Source organism: Podarcis bocagei (genome assembly GCF_964188305.1).
Source record: "Podarcis bocagei genome assembly, chromosome: 4".
NCBI classification, from domain to species: Eukaryota; Metazoa; Chordata; class Lepidosauria; order Squamata; family Lacertidae; genus Podarcis; species Podarcis bocagei.
In genome coordinates, this window is record NC_138128.1 from 38081018 (window position 1) to 38096865 (window position 15848).

Consider the following 15848-nt stretch of genomic DNA (forward strand, 5'->3'; position numbering starts at 1 on the left):
TTAAAAAAAACCAGACAAACAAGGCTTATAATACCAAAATGACATGAAGACTTGGCTTGCCCTTAATTTGGGGTTTGAATTCACATTAGTTAAGGGTCAACAAGTTTGGGTTTACCTACACGTATAAAACTTTGCTTTTCCAGATTATCCTAAGTTTCGATGTAACAGTTTTGGCATTGACTTTCAGTTTATGTAGAGGTTTTGTTTAATAGAAAATAAAACTGGCTCCAGTGGCGTAGCGTGGGTTGTCAGCACCCGGGGCAAGGCAAGTAATTTGTGCCCCCTAACCCGTGGATTTGCGCCCCCTAACCCGTGGATTTGCGCCCCCTAACCCCAACCCCCAGATGTTGCGCCCGGTGCGGCCGGCCCCCCTGCACCTCCCACGCTACGCCACTGACTGGCTCTAAATGTTTTAGGCACCGATTATATCCACATTTATCTAGAAAGCTGGGTTTTAAAAAAAGTGAACCTATTCTACTGAGAGCATGAAAGAAGAATAGAGTTCTTAACTCACATTTCAATCTCTCCTATAGAAAGACCCCAGTACTTTTCATTTAGCATTGTTACTCCTATTGTAAAATGCCTTAAAATCTATCGGTGTTTCTGTTGGTTAAATTTTCAAATTTCTCTCTTTTTAGACAAAGATGGATTCCCCTCAGGAGCACCAGCAGTAAGTGTGCTTTATTACATTCCTTACATTTCTCAGAAGTATTCACACTGCTCTATTGCAGTTCTTGATGTGGATCGAGCCTAGTGAGATTCAGTAGCATTCAAGCTTTGCTTTTTCAAGTATTGTCTGGTTTGAGTTATGAGTCACCAGAGGCCTACACCTGACTTTTTTTAAAAAAATAAAAAAATTAAAGCTGGATACATCGGTAGATGGGATTCTTTCTTGGTGCACTTCTGTAATTTATGACATCACTTGTCACGTGGTTGACAAGTTCAGAGGCTGCTGTTGTATCAAAGCTAAAGTTCCATATATCCACTCTCTTGCTTGCCAGTAGCAAGACCTGCCCCCCTCCCGGTCCAGTGTGCATCAAAACATTGCTTCTCCTTTCCTTCCTCATTTTGACTGTTGAGAGGTTATTTTTTGTCCTTTTGAGTTGGGCTTCTTTGGCCAGTGCTTTTGCTGGCTTCATGTGCTGTTGTTACTGCCTCCTGCAAAAGCCCATAGGGAAGGGGGAGAGATTATATACTTTATTCACTCCACAGAGAACTTGGGGAGTGGGTGGAGGGAGTTCAAAGGCAGTAGCAGTGAGGAGCTGCTTGAAATGCTATTACAGTGGTACTTCTGGATGCGAACAGGATCCGTTCCGGAGCCCCGTTCACATCCTGAAGCGAACGCAACCCGCGTCTGCGTGTGCGCGGGTCGCGATTTGCTGCATCTGCACATGCGTGTGACGTCATTTTGAGCGTCTGTGCATGCACAAGCGGCAAAACCCGGAAATGACGTGTTCTGTTACATCTGGGTCGCTGCAGAGCACAACCCGAAAATGCTCAAACCAAAGATACTTTAACCCGAGGTATGACTGTATTGGGATAGACAAACTGTGGCTATAGGGCTGCATGCAACTCCTAGCCTAATTTTAAAAGGTCTCTGCAAGCAATCCGTTCAGAGCCCTGGCAAGAGTGATCTGCCTTTCTCCTGGCAGCCTGTTGGGCAAAGGAGAAAAGAGAGAAGTGGTGGCTCTGGCCACACCTACTGCAAGTATACCATCCTCAATAGATTAGTTCAGAGACAATGCAAACCTCAACAGAAAAAAATAGTTTCCCACTCCATACTATTCTGATCTTATAGTTTTGTATACTTCCTTATAGTGAACTTTCTAAATGTTCTATAGTAGGGCCTAATTTCTTTTACTCCTTTCTTTTTTTTTTAAAAAAAAACAAAACTCAAAACTTCTAGCCCAATGCAAAAGGGTCGGAGCCTGCAGCACCTGAAGAGGAAGATGATGACGAAGTGGCTCCTCCGGTTATCGCCCCACGGCCAGATCATACAAAATCAGTGAGTCATTTTATTTCACCTAATAGTTTCTGTCCATAACTTACCAGTCTGCAGGTACAACGGGAACATGATTTGGGAGTCTCATATTCAAATGTCACTTTAGCCAGGAAAAAAAAATCCCTAGATTTCAGCAGTGGTCGTAATCTATAGCTTGGAAATAATATTGACCTATGTGGTATATGTGAAGCTCTTGAAGGGAGGCGGCAATGCTATATAAATATGTAAAGTAGTGGTAGAATCCTTTCTCATAATTGCAGTATTCTTTGTGGAGGCTTATAGCCAGCCATTTCCTCCAAATTGAGCATTCTATCTCTCTTCTTCCATTGACCTGGGGGGTGGGGTTGTTTTGCTGAGCATGTTGATACCTGCCTCTTGTTGTTCAGTGCCTCCACTCTGGTTCCATCTCTTGTCAGTACTCCCCACTTGAGTTTCCTATTAGAGGGGGCGACTGGCTTTTAATTTGAAACAGCATTACTTGTGCAGTGAGAGCTTGGCTTGTATAGTTGTTTCTGAGTTTGCAAAGAATGTTTTAGTAGTTGTATACAAGGGAATGTTACTGTAATTTGCAAAATTGTTTGGGAAAGTTCTTATCTACCATACTCCATTTAGAGCTTAGTTCTATAAAGGATTCATACGACTGTATACTACTGTAATATACAGCAGTCAGTTGGGTCAGTTGTAATTAAGTCCCTAATGCTACAAAAACCTATAGCTATTCATATCGGCCTGAAGGCTGTAGTAGCCGGGGAGCCACATTGACTAAAAGGATAGCCATAAATCTTTCATGAGAGATGTTAAGTATTTGTGGCAGTTTCAACCTGAAAAGAGATTTGTTAATAGTAATATAATGGCTTTATAATTATGATATTTCCTTGCAGATTTATACGCGATCCGTAATAGATCCCATCCCAGCACCTTCTGGTGACACGGGTGACACAGTTGCTAAATCAGCAGATAAGCAGAAGAAGAAAGTTAAGATGTCAGATGAAGAAATCACGGAAAAGCTGCGTAAGTTGAAATTCTAAGTCAGCACTTGACTAGGGATATGTATATGATTAGCCCAAAGTCATATGTACTGAGTATTCTGTATGGTGAATCAGCCATTGACCCTTCTAGTCACACACTGTATTTAACCTTATTTTGACATCTTTTCACCCCTTTGTAGGAACTGTGAGCAGATTCTCTTGAAAAGAGGCATTGTGTGAATGGTGTGAGCATTGTTATTGCTAGCTAGCAATCCAGGAGCTGAGGAAATGCTGAAGCAGGAACTTATAGCTGATGCATTGTTAAGGAGCATATCCTGTGTTTGCACTGTTCTCACATTATTTTTCACAGGAAGCGAACACTTTTGTATGAATAGACCTATATAGGTACAGCTCTTCCTATGCAGGATAGGGACAAGATATGACAGTGTTTTAGAAAGTAATGAAAAAGTGGCTGTCTGTACTATGTTGAAAACTGCTTTTACTATCCAAAATACTCATATTATGTTGTCTTTTGAAAGTGTCAATATTTAATGGAAAGGCATTTATCAATATTTTGTTACACTACATTTGGTAGCTGCTTAGAGCAGTGTTTGAGATGATCATGAAGAGTCTTCCTCTGTTTAAAATGATAACTTGCGTGAAGTGGTTTGATTTGTGAGAATAGTTGTGGGATTTTATAGAAGTTTCAGCATTTCAATAATCTTCTAGGCATGTATATGTTGCTCATACTCGTTCCATTGTCAGCAGTAAAGTAAGCAAAAACTGACTTCCGAATGCTCGTAATTACACCTGCTAATCATAATGAAGCCATATATTCCATGAGTGATATGAACAATTGAGGTTCTTGTAAAGGTTTAGATCACTGCTACATCATTGAAGAAGATAAAATGGTGTGGATCTTAACTTTCCTTCTGTGAACGGAACACTTTGCATTCATGGAACAAGGTTTTCCTGCTTCCTCCTTCCTTCTGTTGCCTCCTGTACCTCCTGAAAGTTTGCTCCTGAGGTTTGGAATATCCTTGAAATATGATGTGGGATATGGGATGGCTCAGGAGGCATCAGGTTGAAAAGGGAGTTGATGAAAGTCCTCGCCCCCTTTAATTGAACAGGGGAACAACTTAGGAACTGAATCAGTGTTGACTGTTTTATTGATTGAAATGTTATGTATTAGCTTTCCAACGAAAGTCAATAGTGCATCTTAGTTGGTTTCTAATACTCCACATGGAATTTTCTTTTTAGGAACTATTGTGAGTATAGGAGATCCCAAGAAAAAATATACAAGATACGAAAAAATAGGACAGGGGTGAGTACTGACTATGAAATGAGTTAGTGGAAGTACCCTTTTCTTTGTCTTATTTGGCATTTGGTTTCTGTTTACAAAACCAGAAGTATCAACAATAGATTAGTATACATAATAACAACAACCAGATGCAAGCCTCCAACAGAAGTGGAAATTTTGAAACAATTATTTTGACTGCTTTGCTACTTATCCTTTACTTTATGGGATGAGGAGGAACATTTGAAAAAGAATTCCAGTCAGCTTGCCATTTATTTGCTGTCTATCTTTGGACTGTTACTGGGGCAATGGAGTATGGAATTAACTTATCTTAAGCATTAGTTATCTGACTAGTAGTCTGTGTCTAGATAATACTGCAAAATGCTCTGTTAAAAGGAAGGTCTTGCTTTTCCTATTCCTTATTTTACAGTGGAACCTCGGGTTGCAGACATAATCCGTGTTGGAGGCATGTCCGCAACCCGCAGCATTCATATCCTGGTATACAGGTGCTGGTGCGATTTGGCGCTTCTGTGCACGCGCAAAGCCCAATTTAGCACTTCTGTGCATGCGCGAGCGGCGAAACCCAGAAGTAACCCGTTCCAGTACTTCCGGGTTTCCCGTGGCCTGTAACCCAAAAACACATAACCTGAAGCGTCCGTAACATGAGGTATGACTGTATAGGCATTGATCTTATTCTGTCGGCTTTTTTTAACCTAGAACTGGAATAAAAACGAAGTACAGTGAAAGTTAGTGCAGCCTCTTTACCTGTTCATGCACATATGCATTAGAGATATTAATAGAATTGTGTATTTTCTTTTCATAGGGCTTCGGGTACAGTTTTCATTGCCATTGATGTAGCAACAGGACAGGAGGTAGGAACAATATACCTTCTGCCACCTTTGAATTTTCTTTTTAGAGTGGTCGAATCAAATGTTACTGTGCTTTGGTTTGTTTGGGTTTTGTTTTTTTTAAAGACTCATCTCCTAATAGTGAATTCCTCATAGCTGTGTGCAGAAGTAATTGCTTTGTACTGTAGAATCAGATGATAAATTTTAAAATAACATTTTGCAAAAATCAAATGCATGGAATTGGTTCTAAATTAGCCTTCTGCAACCAAGTGGCTTCCAAATCTTCTGGGCTACAACTCACAACATCCCTGAATGCTATCTAGGACTGATGGGGTTATGGTCCATAACATCTGGAGGGCACCACATTTGGGAAGGCTGTTCAAAATTCCAAAAGGAAGTTAATTTGTTAATTAAACTCTCCCATGTTTTTATCATAGAAAGCTGCTTCTGTTTAAAGAGTTAAATTATAATTTATAATTTGTTATGCTGCTAGCGCTTTCTTTTTTCTTTTGCAATACAGTTTTATCTGTCACTGTTAGTTCATAACTAGTAAGAACTGAAATAATGACTTTTAAAATGTGGAAAACTGAGTTTCTTGAAAATAAATGTGAATCAAAATTGGTATCAACTACTGTATACCCCATTTTTGGGGTGAGAAAAAATGGACACATACCACTATACCTCTTTTTTGGCTGTCTGGTGCCCTTGTTTCAGATTCAAACCATAAGAGCTAATTTTAGTACTGGGTCCATTACACATCATAGATACCTCCTTTCTTCCAAATGTTACACTTCTAACCACAGCGTTACATGTTATCAGGCTTAATTGTGTAGTCTTGTTGCTGCTGTTTTTATTTCATTCTTCTTCTACCTTATGTTCACCCCTGCACATTCTTGGCTCTCATAGTTTCAGACTTTGTTGTTGGTGAACATTTCTTTTGCTGCCAAAATGTCCTGCCAACTTTTGTCTGTGAGGATTATGTTAGTTACTTGGATCAGTTGATCTGTCAATGGCAACCAAATGGTTGTCTCAGGAAAAGGAGTGTAAAGAAACTACCCATTTGCCTTTTTTATTGTAACATTTGAAAATGTTCATACTACAGTTGTCTTTCTTTGAATATAAACTTCTGTTGAATCCCTTTTCACCCTTTTAGGTTGCTATTAAACAGATAAATCTTCAGAAACAACCCAAGAAGGAGTTAATTATCAATGAGATCCTGGTAATGAAAGAGTTGAAGAACCCAAACATCGTCAACTTTTTGGACAGGTAACAAAACACATGCTATAGCAGCTAGAAAGTTTGGACGTGAAAACCCAAGTTCAACACCTTACTAGGTTGTGAAGTTCACATCCTTGGACAAATCGCTTTTGCCTTTTTTCTATCTCTTGCAAATTTTGAGAGACCAGGGTGCTTCTCTGAGTCTTTAGAAGAAGGGTGGGATAAATATGCAATGCATAGTAGACTGGTCTCTCTCCTGAGGTACAGAACACATTTAAATATCTGATACTTCTGTAATAAAGCCTGAAATAACTCCTTATTCCCTATATCATTTGTTGTCTTAAGTCAGGTTATCAGTTCAGCTTCTTAAGAAGTCTAGATAATAGAGACATTTTTTATATTAATAACTTCATGTACCAGACCTATATTTTGTAGACAAGGGAAGTGTCTGATACAAGACTGATGTTCCTGGAAACATGCACACAGACCTTCCTGCTGCAAATATTGCTTCAATTTTGGATCTTTTCCATATACAGTGGAACCTCGGTTGGCAAACACTTCGGAAGTCGAACGTTTTGGCTTTTGAACACTGGCAACCTGGAAGTGAATGCTTCCATTTTTGAACGTGCCTTGGAAGTTGGATGGCTTCTGAGGCGTGTTTCTCCATCACATTGCGATTGTGTTGTGCATGGTGATACATAAAGTTGTAATAATGGTAATAAATATTTTGTCTCAATAATTTGTTATGTTTGAACTTCATCAATTTCTACCTTCAGTTTCCTAATGGAAGACGAATTGTTTGTCATAATGGAATATCTGGCTGGTGGATCCCTCACAGATGTTGTTACGGAGACTTGCATGGATGAGGCACAGATTGCCGCTGTCTGTCGAGAGGTAGGTGATTGATTGAAGAAAGAGAAAATTTGCTTCCCTTAGCTAATTGACTTTTATTATAATTGCATTTACATTACTGAGGCAGGTTTATCAAGGCTGGGAGTTGGAAGCCTGTAGCTCAGCATTTGGGTTTGAGCCTTGTGAAGTAGCAGTGGCCATGCAAGTCTTTTCATCTTCTGAGATACAAACCACAACATTTTAAGAGTACACACTGTCTAGTTTTCACTGAGGTGGCATCCCTGTATGTAGTCTGTACCAGTTCAGACCATGGGAGGTCTTATATAATGAAATGCTCTTCACAGAAGAAAAGTATTTGAACACATAGAGAACAGTGTTGGAGAAGAGAAGTTGCTGATCCAGTTGTAGAGATTTAACACATACTGGATGCAGTAGCACTCTCCATAAAAACAGAGGTTAGTAGTTTGAAGAGTTTGGTGATGATTCTGGTGGAGGCAGCTATTGTTAGGTTACTGTTGTGAGATCAATGAAGTGCAAAAACTACGGAGAAGATTCAGCAGAGATTTCAGCTGGCGATTAGTTCTTTCATTCTTTTTAAAGAAGAGAATGACTAAGCAAAGTTTGGCAAATGGCACAATTGACAAAAGTTAACAAAGTGTATTGGATAAAGAGAAGGAAGACAGCATAAATCAAGTTTTGAGATAGAGGGTGCCCCATTGCAAATTATTTTATAGACCACTGGAAAGGCACCGTATTTTTCTGTACTATAAACATGCTTCCTTCTGAAGTAAGCATATGAAAGACCTTTCACTGAAAAACAGTGGATTGACCTTAATTATGTCAATGTTTATTAATGGTTTTGTTTGATGTTTTTAGCTGGAAACTTTTGATATTAAAAATGAGTGAAGATTTATATCATGGACATATTGTGTGTATTCAACTTGTTAAGATTGTAAATATGGAACATAATTTTTAAAATTGCTAGACTATACAAATCATTTGTTAGCCAGTGAGTAAAGCATTGTTTGAGGTTACTAAACTGTCTCTAGCCAATGTGAATTTTGAACATGTCTAGACAATATCCCTTCCATTGTTTCCATACAGTGTTTGCAGGCATTGGAATTCCTACATGCCAATCAGGTTATCCACAGAGATATTAAAAGTGACAACGTACTATTGGGAATGGATGGATCAGTTAAACTGAGTAAGTGCATGTCAGTTACTTCCAAACATGAAAAATGTGGCTGAACAGTTGGGTGGTGTTACTTTGCACATAAGTTTCACAGCAAAATTCACTGGTATGAATTTTAGTGTAACAGCTGCAGTGACAAGTATAATTCTGGGCTCAACAAGTCTTTGCCACTAGAGTGGCTATGCGGCTGAGAAGACAGGGAGAATATATTATTTGGAAGCCACATAAATATTTTTGCATGTATAGATCAGATTTCAGTATAAAGTACGTTAAACTAAGCCAGCTTCATAACCCATGGTTTGAAACTGACACAGTGGACTGATTCACACATAATGTTAAACCATGGTTTAGTGCCACATGCATGATCTTACACACGCCTTCCTCCACCCAGTGCCCACAATATGGCTTTGGAAGCATTTAATTGCATTTTCATTGACTCTTGGCTTCTTGTGTCATTTAGATAAGAGTAAAAGCTGTAGATAATATGGCAGAGTACCTGTTTGCCTTTAAACTAAACAACAGATTCCATTTATAAATGTAAAGCAGCTTACCATTGCAGTTTGCATTGTTTAGCACATGGGTAGGCAAACTAAGGCCCTGGGGCCGGATCTGGCCCAATCGCCTTCTAAATCCGGCCCGCGGGTGGTCTGGGAACCAGCGTGTTTTTACATGAGTAGAATGTGTCCATTTATTTAAAATGCATCTCTGGGTTATTGTGGGGCATAGGAATTTGTTCATATTCCCCCCCCCCCAAAAAAATTTGTCTGGCACCCCCACAAGATCTGAGGGACTGTGGACTGGCTCCCTGCTGAAAAAGTTTGCTGACCCCTGGTTTTGCACACACTCTACAAGTTTGCATTTTTTAAAACCAGCAGATGGCAGTCTTGATTAGACTAACCTTGAAATTGTTCAGTTGGCCTGAGTTCTCAGTAGCATTCTTCTCTTCCGCTTCAGTTTAAAATTAGATTTGAGTACAAAAGCTAAGGCTCAAGGTTGGGATAATTAAGAAACCAGAAGTACAGAATATTAAATACTGCAACAGCTGCCTTCAGCAATTTTAACTCGTGCGTTGCAATAATAGATTAGTAAAACAAATATGCTGTATCATAGATTTATGAGCTTAGTCAATAGCTCCACAGATTCCATTAAAATTGTGTCTTATAAGTTTAAAACTTCACTGAGGGTGGGGGCTTGCACTAAAATGAGATCCTTTTTCACAAGTCCCATGTCTTTTGTGATAGTTGATCAATTGAGCTCTGAATTCCTTCACTGCATTGTGTTGCAGCAGCAGCAGAAAGAACACGGCTGGGCTGAATGTGCAATAGTGTGAGGTATAAATAAGATGGTAAATCTATGAAGTGGTAGAATGAGCCAAACCATTTCTCACTGCAGGTGTGTGCGGAGGTTACGTTTGTGAGTGTCCCCCTTTGTGAAGGACCCTGCCAAATACAAAACTAGCACACATGGAGTGGTCTGGGCTAGAACTTGTCTTCTAGGTTGTTGCTACTGTGTCTTTAATGTATTAGACTTTAAAAGGAAAAAAAAATGCAGGGGATTATTTCAAATCTCGAATCTGCTACCCACAATTTAAAGTAGTACAGTCCACTCTACCACCTCATTCTGCTACATTTGTTTTAATAAGTGGTAGAATGAACTGCACCACTGTTGGTAGTGGATTCCGTTGCTAAAAGGATGCCTTCGGGTGGGGTGGGGGGGGGTTGAAGGTGCATCGTGTGGGCACTGAGACACCTGTAACTTTTTCTGGAAGCAGAATTGGGTAACAGGGATACACCCAAAGTGTAGGACTTACTATTAATTTAACTTTCCAATAACTACACTCTTCTCTTCTTTTTTGTAGCTGATTTTGGTTTCTGTGCACAGATTACTCCAGAACAGAGCAAACGTAGTACTATGGTTGGAACACCTTATTGGATGGCTCCTGAAGTGGTCACACGAAAGGCCTATGGCCCCAAAGTGGATATCTGGTCCCTGGGTATCATGGCTATTGAAATGGTCGAAGGCGAGCCCCCATATCTCAATGAAAACCCTTTGAGGGTAAGGCATAAGTTTTCAAGGAACTCTTGATTCCCTGGAACATAGCAAAACAGAGTAAAAACCCACAAATTTTGAATGATTTTTCAGGTCCTTTTCAGTTCTGATTTAAACTCAGGTGCTCATACAACCACATTTTTTTGTTTTTCATAATGCCAATGTTTGTTTGTTTGTTCGTTCTTGCAGGCATTATATTTAATAGCAACAAACGGCACTCCAGAATTGCAGAACCCAGAGAAATTGTCCCCAATATTTCGTGACTTTCTAAATAGTTGTTTGGAAATGGATGTAGAGAAAAGAGGGTCAGCCAAAGAACTGTTACAGGTAAAGCCGCTGGTATCTTGCAAATGGCATCAGTTGTAGACAGTGCTTTCTGTTGACAAGTCAAGCTACTGTAAAGGAAGACTGATATATGATCAACAAATTCAGAAAAAAATGGGATAGAACGGGGAACATAAAGGTAAAAAAGAATGGTCGAATTCCACATTATGCTAATACAGTGGTTCAGTCAGCGCAAGCATTCTCTCTTTGCCAGGTGGAAGAATCTCCCTTCTCCTCACCCTGTTGCATTGTTCTGGGGGTTCTCCTGACTCTTATAGAGTACATTGGGAGAAGGGAGGGAGTCCTGTTGGGCCAGCAGGAGGCTTTTAATTGGCTTCTGTTACTGCACCGGGATAGCTGAATCCAACCTAGTATCTTTGCACATCTTAAAATTTTATTAGTAGATCTATATGATCACTCATCAATGCATGTTCCCTGGACAACTTTTAAAAAGAAAGTAGTAGTAGTAGTAGTAGTAGTAGTAGTAGTAGTAAAAGAAAGTAGTAGTAGTAGTAATAATAATAATAATAATAATAATAATAATAATAATTAATAATTGCAAACAATTGACTAAGGATTCAGCTAAGTTTTACTCAGAGTAGACTTGTTGAAGGCAATGACCCTTGGTATAAGTTAATTTTAATAGCTCTGCTCTGAGTAAGACTTAGCTGAATACCACCCACTAATACTGATCATATTTTAGTATGACCTAAGCACAGTAGGTAACCTGTCTCCCTGGTCATCTCTCCTTTGCATTTTTTGCTAAGTGTATGACTCAAAATGCTGCTGCTGGAGTTTCCTTTTAAGTGTTTGTTCATTAAAAGGTTGTTTCTTTTCTCTTTTGATAGCATCCTTTCCTGAAACTGGCCAAACCTTTGTCAAGCTTGACGCCGTTGATCCTAGCAGCCAAAGAAGCAATGAAGAGTAACCGTTAGCATTGCTGCTGTGGCCTTCATCATTTTTGTTTTTTTGTTTTTAAAGTTTTTCATAATATATAAATTGTTGCTCTTGTTAGGGAGGTTGAAAGTCTGCAAAAGGGAAAAAAAATCTCATCTGGAAGACACAAGAGAAGAAAAAATGGTGGTGGTAGTAGTGAACTCTTCTGGAAGAAGTTGTGAACTGAATCACTGGCCTTTTCACCACTTTTGCAGACAACTCCGATGTATTTTCCTATGCCTGGGAGGTGTTTTTTTTTAATGACTTTGCTGTACCAGATCCCATTCATTGTGCTCTGTTGGGCACTTTCAATACTTGAACAACAGATTCAAGCTTTTGGAGGGAGGCATTACTTTGATCTGCTGACCTTCCCCCCTCCCCCTTCCATTTGTCAGTCATTCAAAATATTGCAACAGCTGAGTTACTAAAAGGCGGATATGGTAGAATTGTTAGCTATAACTGTATTGTAGCATTAACCACCCAGCTACCTAAGAACTGTAGTTTTTTCCAATGACTGTTCTTAAAGACAGAAGAACATGAGTAGAGGGGAAGAAGAAGGTTCAGCAACGTCTGATACATAATTTTGTTGCATGGACTTTTTAACATAAGGGAAAGATGCCTCTGAATTTAGGAGATTGAATACATGTGGGGAAGAGGAAAAAGGTGTTGCTTTTCTTTTCTTGGTTAATGCTCAAACCATCCCGTGGGCTCGGGGAGAGAACTCCATCCCTGTGACTTGTCTTCCATTCCTTCCTTGCCTGTGTAGGCTTGTGGGTAACATTTTAAAGGGATGTCTTGAAAGTGTGTGGTTTTATAGCAAAGTGTTGTATCCATGTTCTGACTTGGGCTTTGGGCTTTATGCTGGTGCCTTCTGAATTTTTAAATTGCTCTTCTTCGTCTTAAGTACCTTTTGTATATGTTGTACATTTCCCCTCCAAAGCAACTTTGGAGCTGTCAGGATTAAGTATTAGAGCTCTCTTCCTTTTTATATGTATAAAAATGTATATCTTCACCATTTCTACTAACAAAGACCCAGCAGATTTTCAAAAATAGAAGATCCAAGACTTTTTGTATAATTCAGCCAACTGAATCTTCTGAACACCAAAAGTGCTATTCTGTGGAGACAAACAATTGGAGATGGCAAAGTAGTCTAGATTCAACATTATTTGAATTGGCTTGTGAGTGGCTGCAGAACCTTGCCTTCTCATGGTTCTCTTGAAAGACTTACCAACTGTTATGGCTGAAGACAAACACAAGATAAAGTGCCTCCCTAAATGAAAGAAAGTAATTGGAGCTGTAGAGGAATTGAAGTTCTGGTTGTGGTGGTCAGGTGCACCGTGGGGATTCTTCAGTCACATCAGCCTTCTAGAAGCACTGTGATTTATGTGCAGCTCTTTATCAAGAATTGCCAAGTGATGTGCCAAACAGTAACATAACAGACTTACTAATTTGGTGCTATAGCTTTGTCGCATTCCTACGTGGTATTCTTGGGAGAACATTTTAAAACCCTAGCTAAGAGGCAGTCTTTAATGCCTTTAATGCCTGATGGTCAATGAAAAGCCTGTTTCTTACCTGTGTACAATATTAATATGTGTTGACATAAGGGCATGATTTCTGCTGGGTTTTATGAACAGGTTTGCAAAATTCTGGGTTCTGAGTCATTGCATCACAAAGGGCTCCATTCCCTCAGATCTTGGAGCTTCTTGCACCCTGCTCTGTACCAACAAATGCCTTATTAATGCTGATGAAAGCAGTGCCATACTCCAGTCCTGTGTCCTATGAGAAGTATTCATTTGAAAACTGTAACAAAGCAGCCCAGTTGCTTTCAGAGCATTTTGAATGTGTTTTGGTTTAGTCCAAGAAATGTGGTGTCCTGGTCTGAGTGGTATTTTAGGTGGTGTTCTTCCTCTGGCCATAACTTGCAATACAGTTACTATAAAGTATAGAATAGCCATGCTCTTAAATTTGATTTATGTGAGTCAAACAAAGAGATTTAAAGGATTCTCTACAGTTACCTTTTCTTACCTTTGAGCTGTCGTCTGTTGCTGGCAATGGAATATGTGGAACCCATGACTCCTGCTGTGAGATAAGTGTATGTTTGTGTTCTTATGGTAGCAATTAAAGGTAACACTTCTGAAATAAACAAAAAGCAGCATTTACTGATTTATAATGTGATTAAAAATTATCTTAAATGAGTAGTTGACTGCCTCATCATGAGGGTTCTCAAATCCTCCTTTAAAAGTTGCTTACAATTTGGGTTGGCTCAGGACTTGGCTGAAGCAGGACCCACTGGCAACTCTTGTGCCAGTCATGATCATGAGTACTATCACAGCTTGTCTGCATGGGTGCTCTTAAGTATAGCAGCTTTGTACTATGGCAGTGTGTTCATCTAATTTCCCTGTCCACTATTGCAATAAAGGGTTAGGGATAGAAACAGACATGAACTGAATAGGAACACTATGTTTAATGCGAGCCATCGGGAAGTTCCTGATTATTGTGCAGCGATGCATGTGGTTTGTATAGTACAAGGACTGAACATGTATTGCCAATGTCTTAAAGCTTGGTTTAGAAGTGGAAAAGTGGCAGTCTTTTTCTCCCCGCCCCCTCTAATGTCTGGTTTGAATGTTCAAGATTGTATCTTCTGGGCACGGAAGTATAGCTTATGAGCACAGGAGTAAGAACACTCAGCATAAGATTGCATAGGCTATTGACTCCTAACTGCTCTTCCTGCTAAAGATGCCTTAACCAAATATCCAGGCACCAGTGTGAGTAAATATTGATCGATTCACATAGTTACTCACGGCTTACTCACACAGTCATCTTAGATTAGATGTTAGGCTGTTCAAACAGTATCCTGAATACTCCAGCATCGTACCAGATCCCAATTCAATGCGTTGCTGCAAAAGACTGTTTTGTAGAGTTTGAAATGGTCGTAGCTGAGCATGTATTGAAGTGTTCAGGGCAACCACATCATAGCTTCAATACTCAGTCTGGGCTTACAAAAAATGCCCCCCCCCCATGTTCTTGGCTGAATCAGTCTTTGAGTGTTGGGCATGTTTGCAATGGCACGTTATGGTTATTGGTGTGAACCTACAAGGAGGAGAGAAGGGTATCTCATTCCATGAAAGCAGGCTTACCTGGAATGACGAGTTCCCAATTCTGCCCCCCCCCGGCAAAAAAATCCAGTTGAAATAGACACGACTACTTACCACAAATAAGTTTAGCATTTGCTGGTTTGAATGGAGACATTAACAACTTGAGAATATAACTGATTAACTTAAGCAATCACCATATGTGTTCTCTGGAGTAGTTTGGAGTCAATTAAACTCTGCTGTTAAGAGTTACAGAATTTCTTTGTCTTCGTAGCTGGAATTAAGTACATCTTCTTGAAATTGTTTCCTTCTCTTTGTTCCCTTTCTCTCACTTCATCAGATGGAAATGAAAGTAGTGCAAGCTTTCAGGTTCCCCCCCCCTGTCTTCAGATTTTGTTGCCTTTTGTTTAATTTAATCCCATTCTGTTATTTAATTGTTACTGCAATATTAACTACTGTATTTGACTATGTTTAATGACTTTGTTCTTTCAGGGCTAGAAATAAACATTTCTAAAATGCTTGATGGTTCTCATTCTCTCTCCCACCCTCCCCCAATAGAGAGGCTTACTTGAGTTAATAGGGACAGAGAAGAATTTTTGTTTCATACTATATAGTGTGATCGTTCATTTGATGTAGACTTGCAGCTTAGTCATCATTTGTCTTCAAAGCTTTTGTAATACCCAGCGAGCAGCTGCAACTTTTCCGTATTGAGCACTGTTTTCAAAGCAATTCTGTAAAAACAGCCATGAACGTTTCGCTTCATGTTTTTTGTGCTGTTTAGGTTGTTATACAAGTTGATGGATCAAATTGGTTCTTCGGCATCTGTATAAAAAGCCCTTAATGGATACTTTATGGAGATGAATTTTAGCCACCTGTTTGGCAACTTAGATATTTTGCAGATGTGCTTGAAATTATAACTTGATTACAATGTTTTGTGCATGATCCTATTGTTAGGGTTCACAGAGTCAACCACACACCTTTGCCTCTGGATACTGTCTGTTTTGTTAAGGATCAGGAGTGTCCATTATATCTAGTACCTGGGACCAGCTCAAGATGTCAGAAAAGATAAA

At 39.5% G+C, this 15848-nt stretch overlaps 1 protein-coding gene and 1 long non-coding RNA gene across 4 annotated transcripts in view; one reads left to right on the top strand and one right to left on the bottom strand.

The window, feature by feature from the left end:
• PAK2 (p21 (RAC1) activated kinase 2) overlaps positions 1-15296 on the top strand; it is a 49390-nt gene extending 34094 nt beyond the window's left edge. For all 3 annotated transcript variants that reach the window (XM_081192664.1, XM_081192666.1, XM_081192665.1), the window contains exons 5-15: positions 639-670; positions 1907-2005; positions 2884-3013; positions 4231-4294; positions 5091-5139; positions 6269-6381; positions 7110-7227; positions 8290-8389; positions 10236-10432; positions 10616-10753; positions 11599-15296. In XM_081192664.1, the coding sequence (XP_081048790.1) occupies positions 639-670; positions 1907-2005; positions 2884-3013; positions 4231-4294; positions 5091-5139; positions 6269-6381; positions 7110-7227; positions 8290-8389; positions 10236-10432; positions 10616-10753; positions 11599-11685 (1127 nt within the window). In that variant the 3' untranslated portion in view covers positions 11686-15296. The remainder of the gene's footprint in view (positions 1-638; positions 671-1906; positions 2006-2883; positions 3014-4230; positions 4295-5090; positions 5140-6268; positions 6382-7109; positions 7228-8289; positions 8390-10235; positions 10433-10615; positions 10754-11598) is intronic.
• Positions 851-1890, bottom strand: LOC308586330. The gene is made up of 2 exons (XR_014007819.1): positions 1546-1890; positions 851-1291 (listed from the first exon to the last, which is right to left on the bottom strand). It is a non-coding gene; the product is annotated as an uncharacterized lncRNA (long non-coding RNA).
• Positions 15297-15848: the final 552 nt, after the last annotated feature.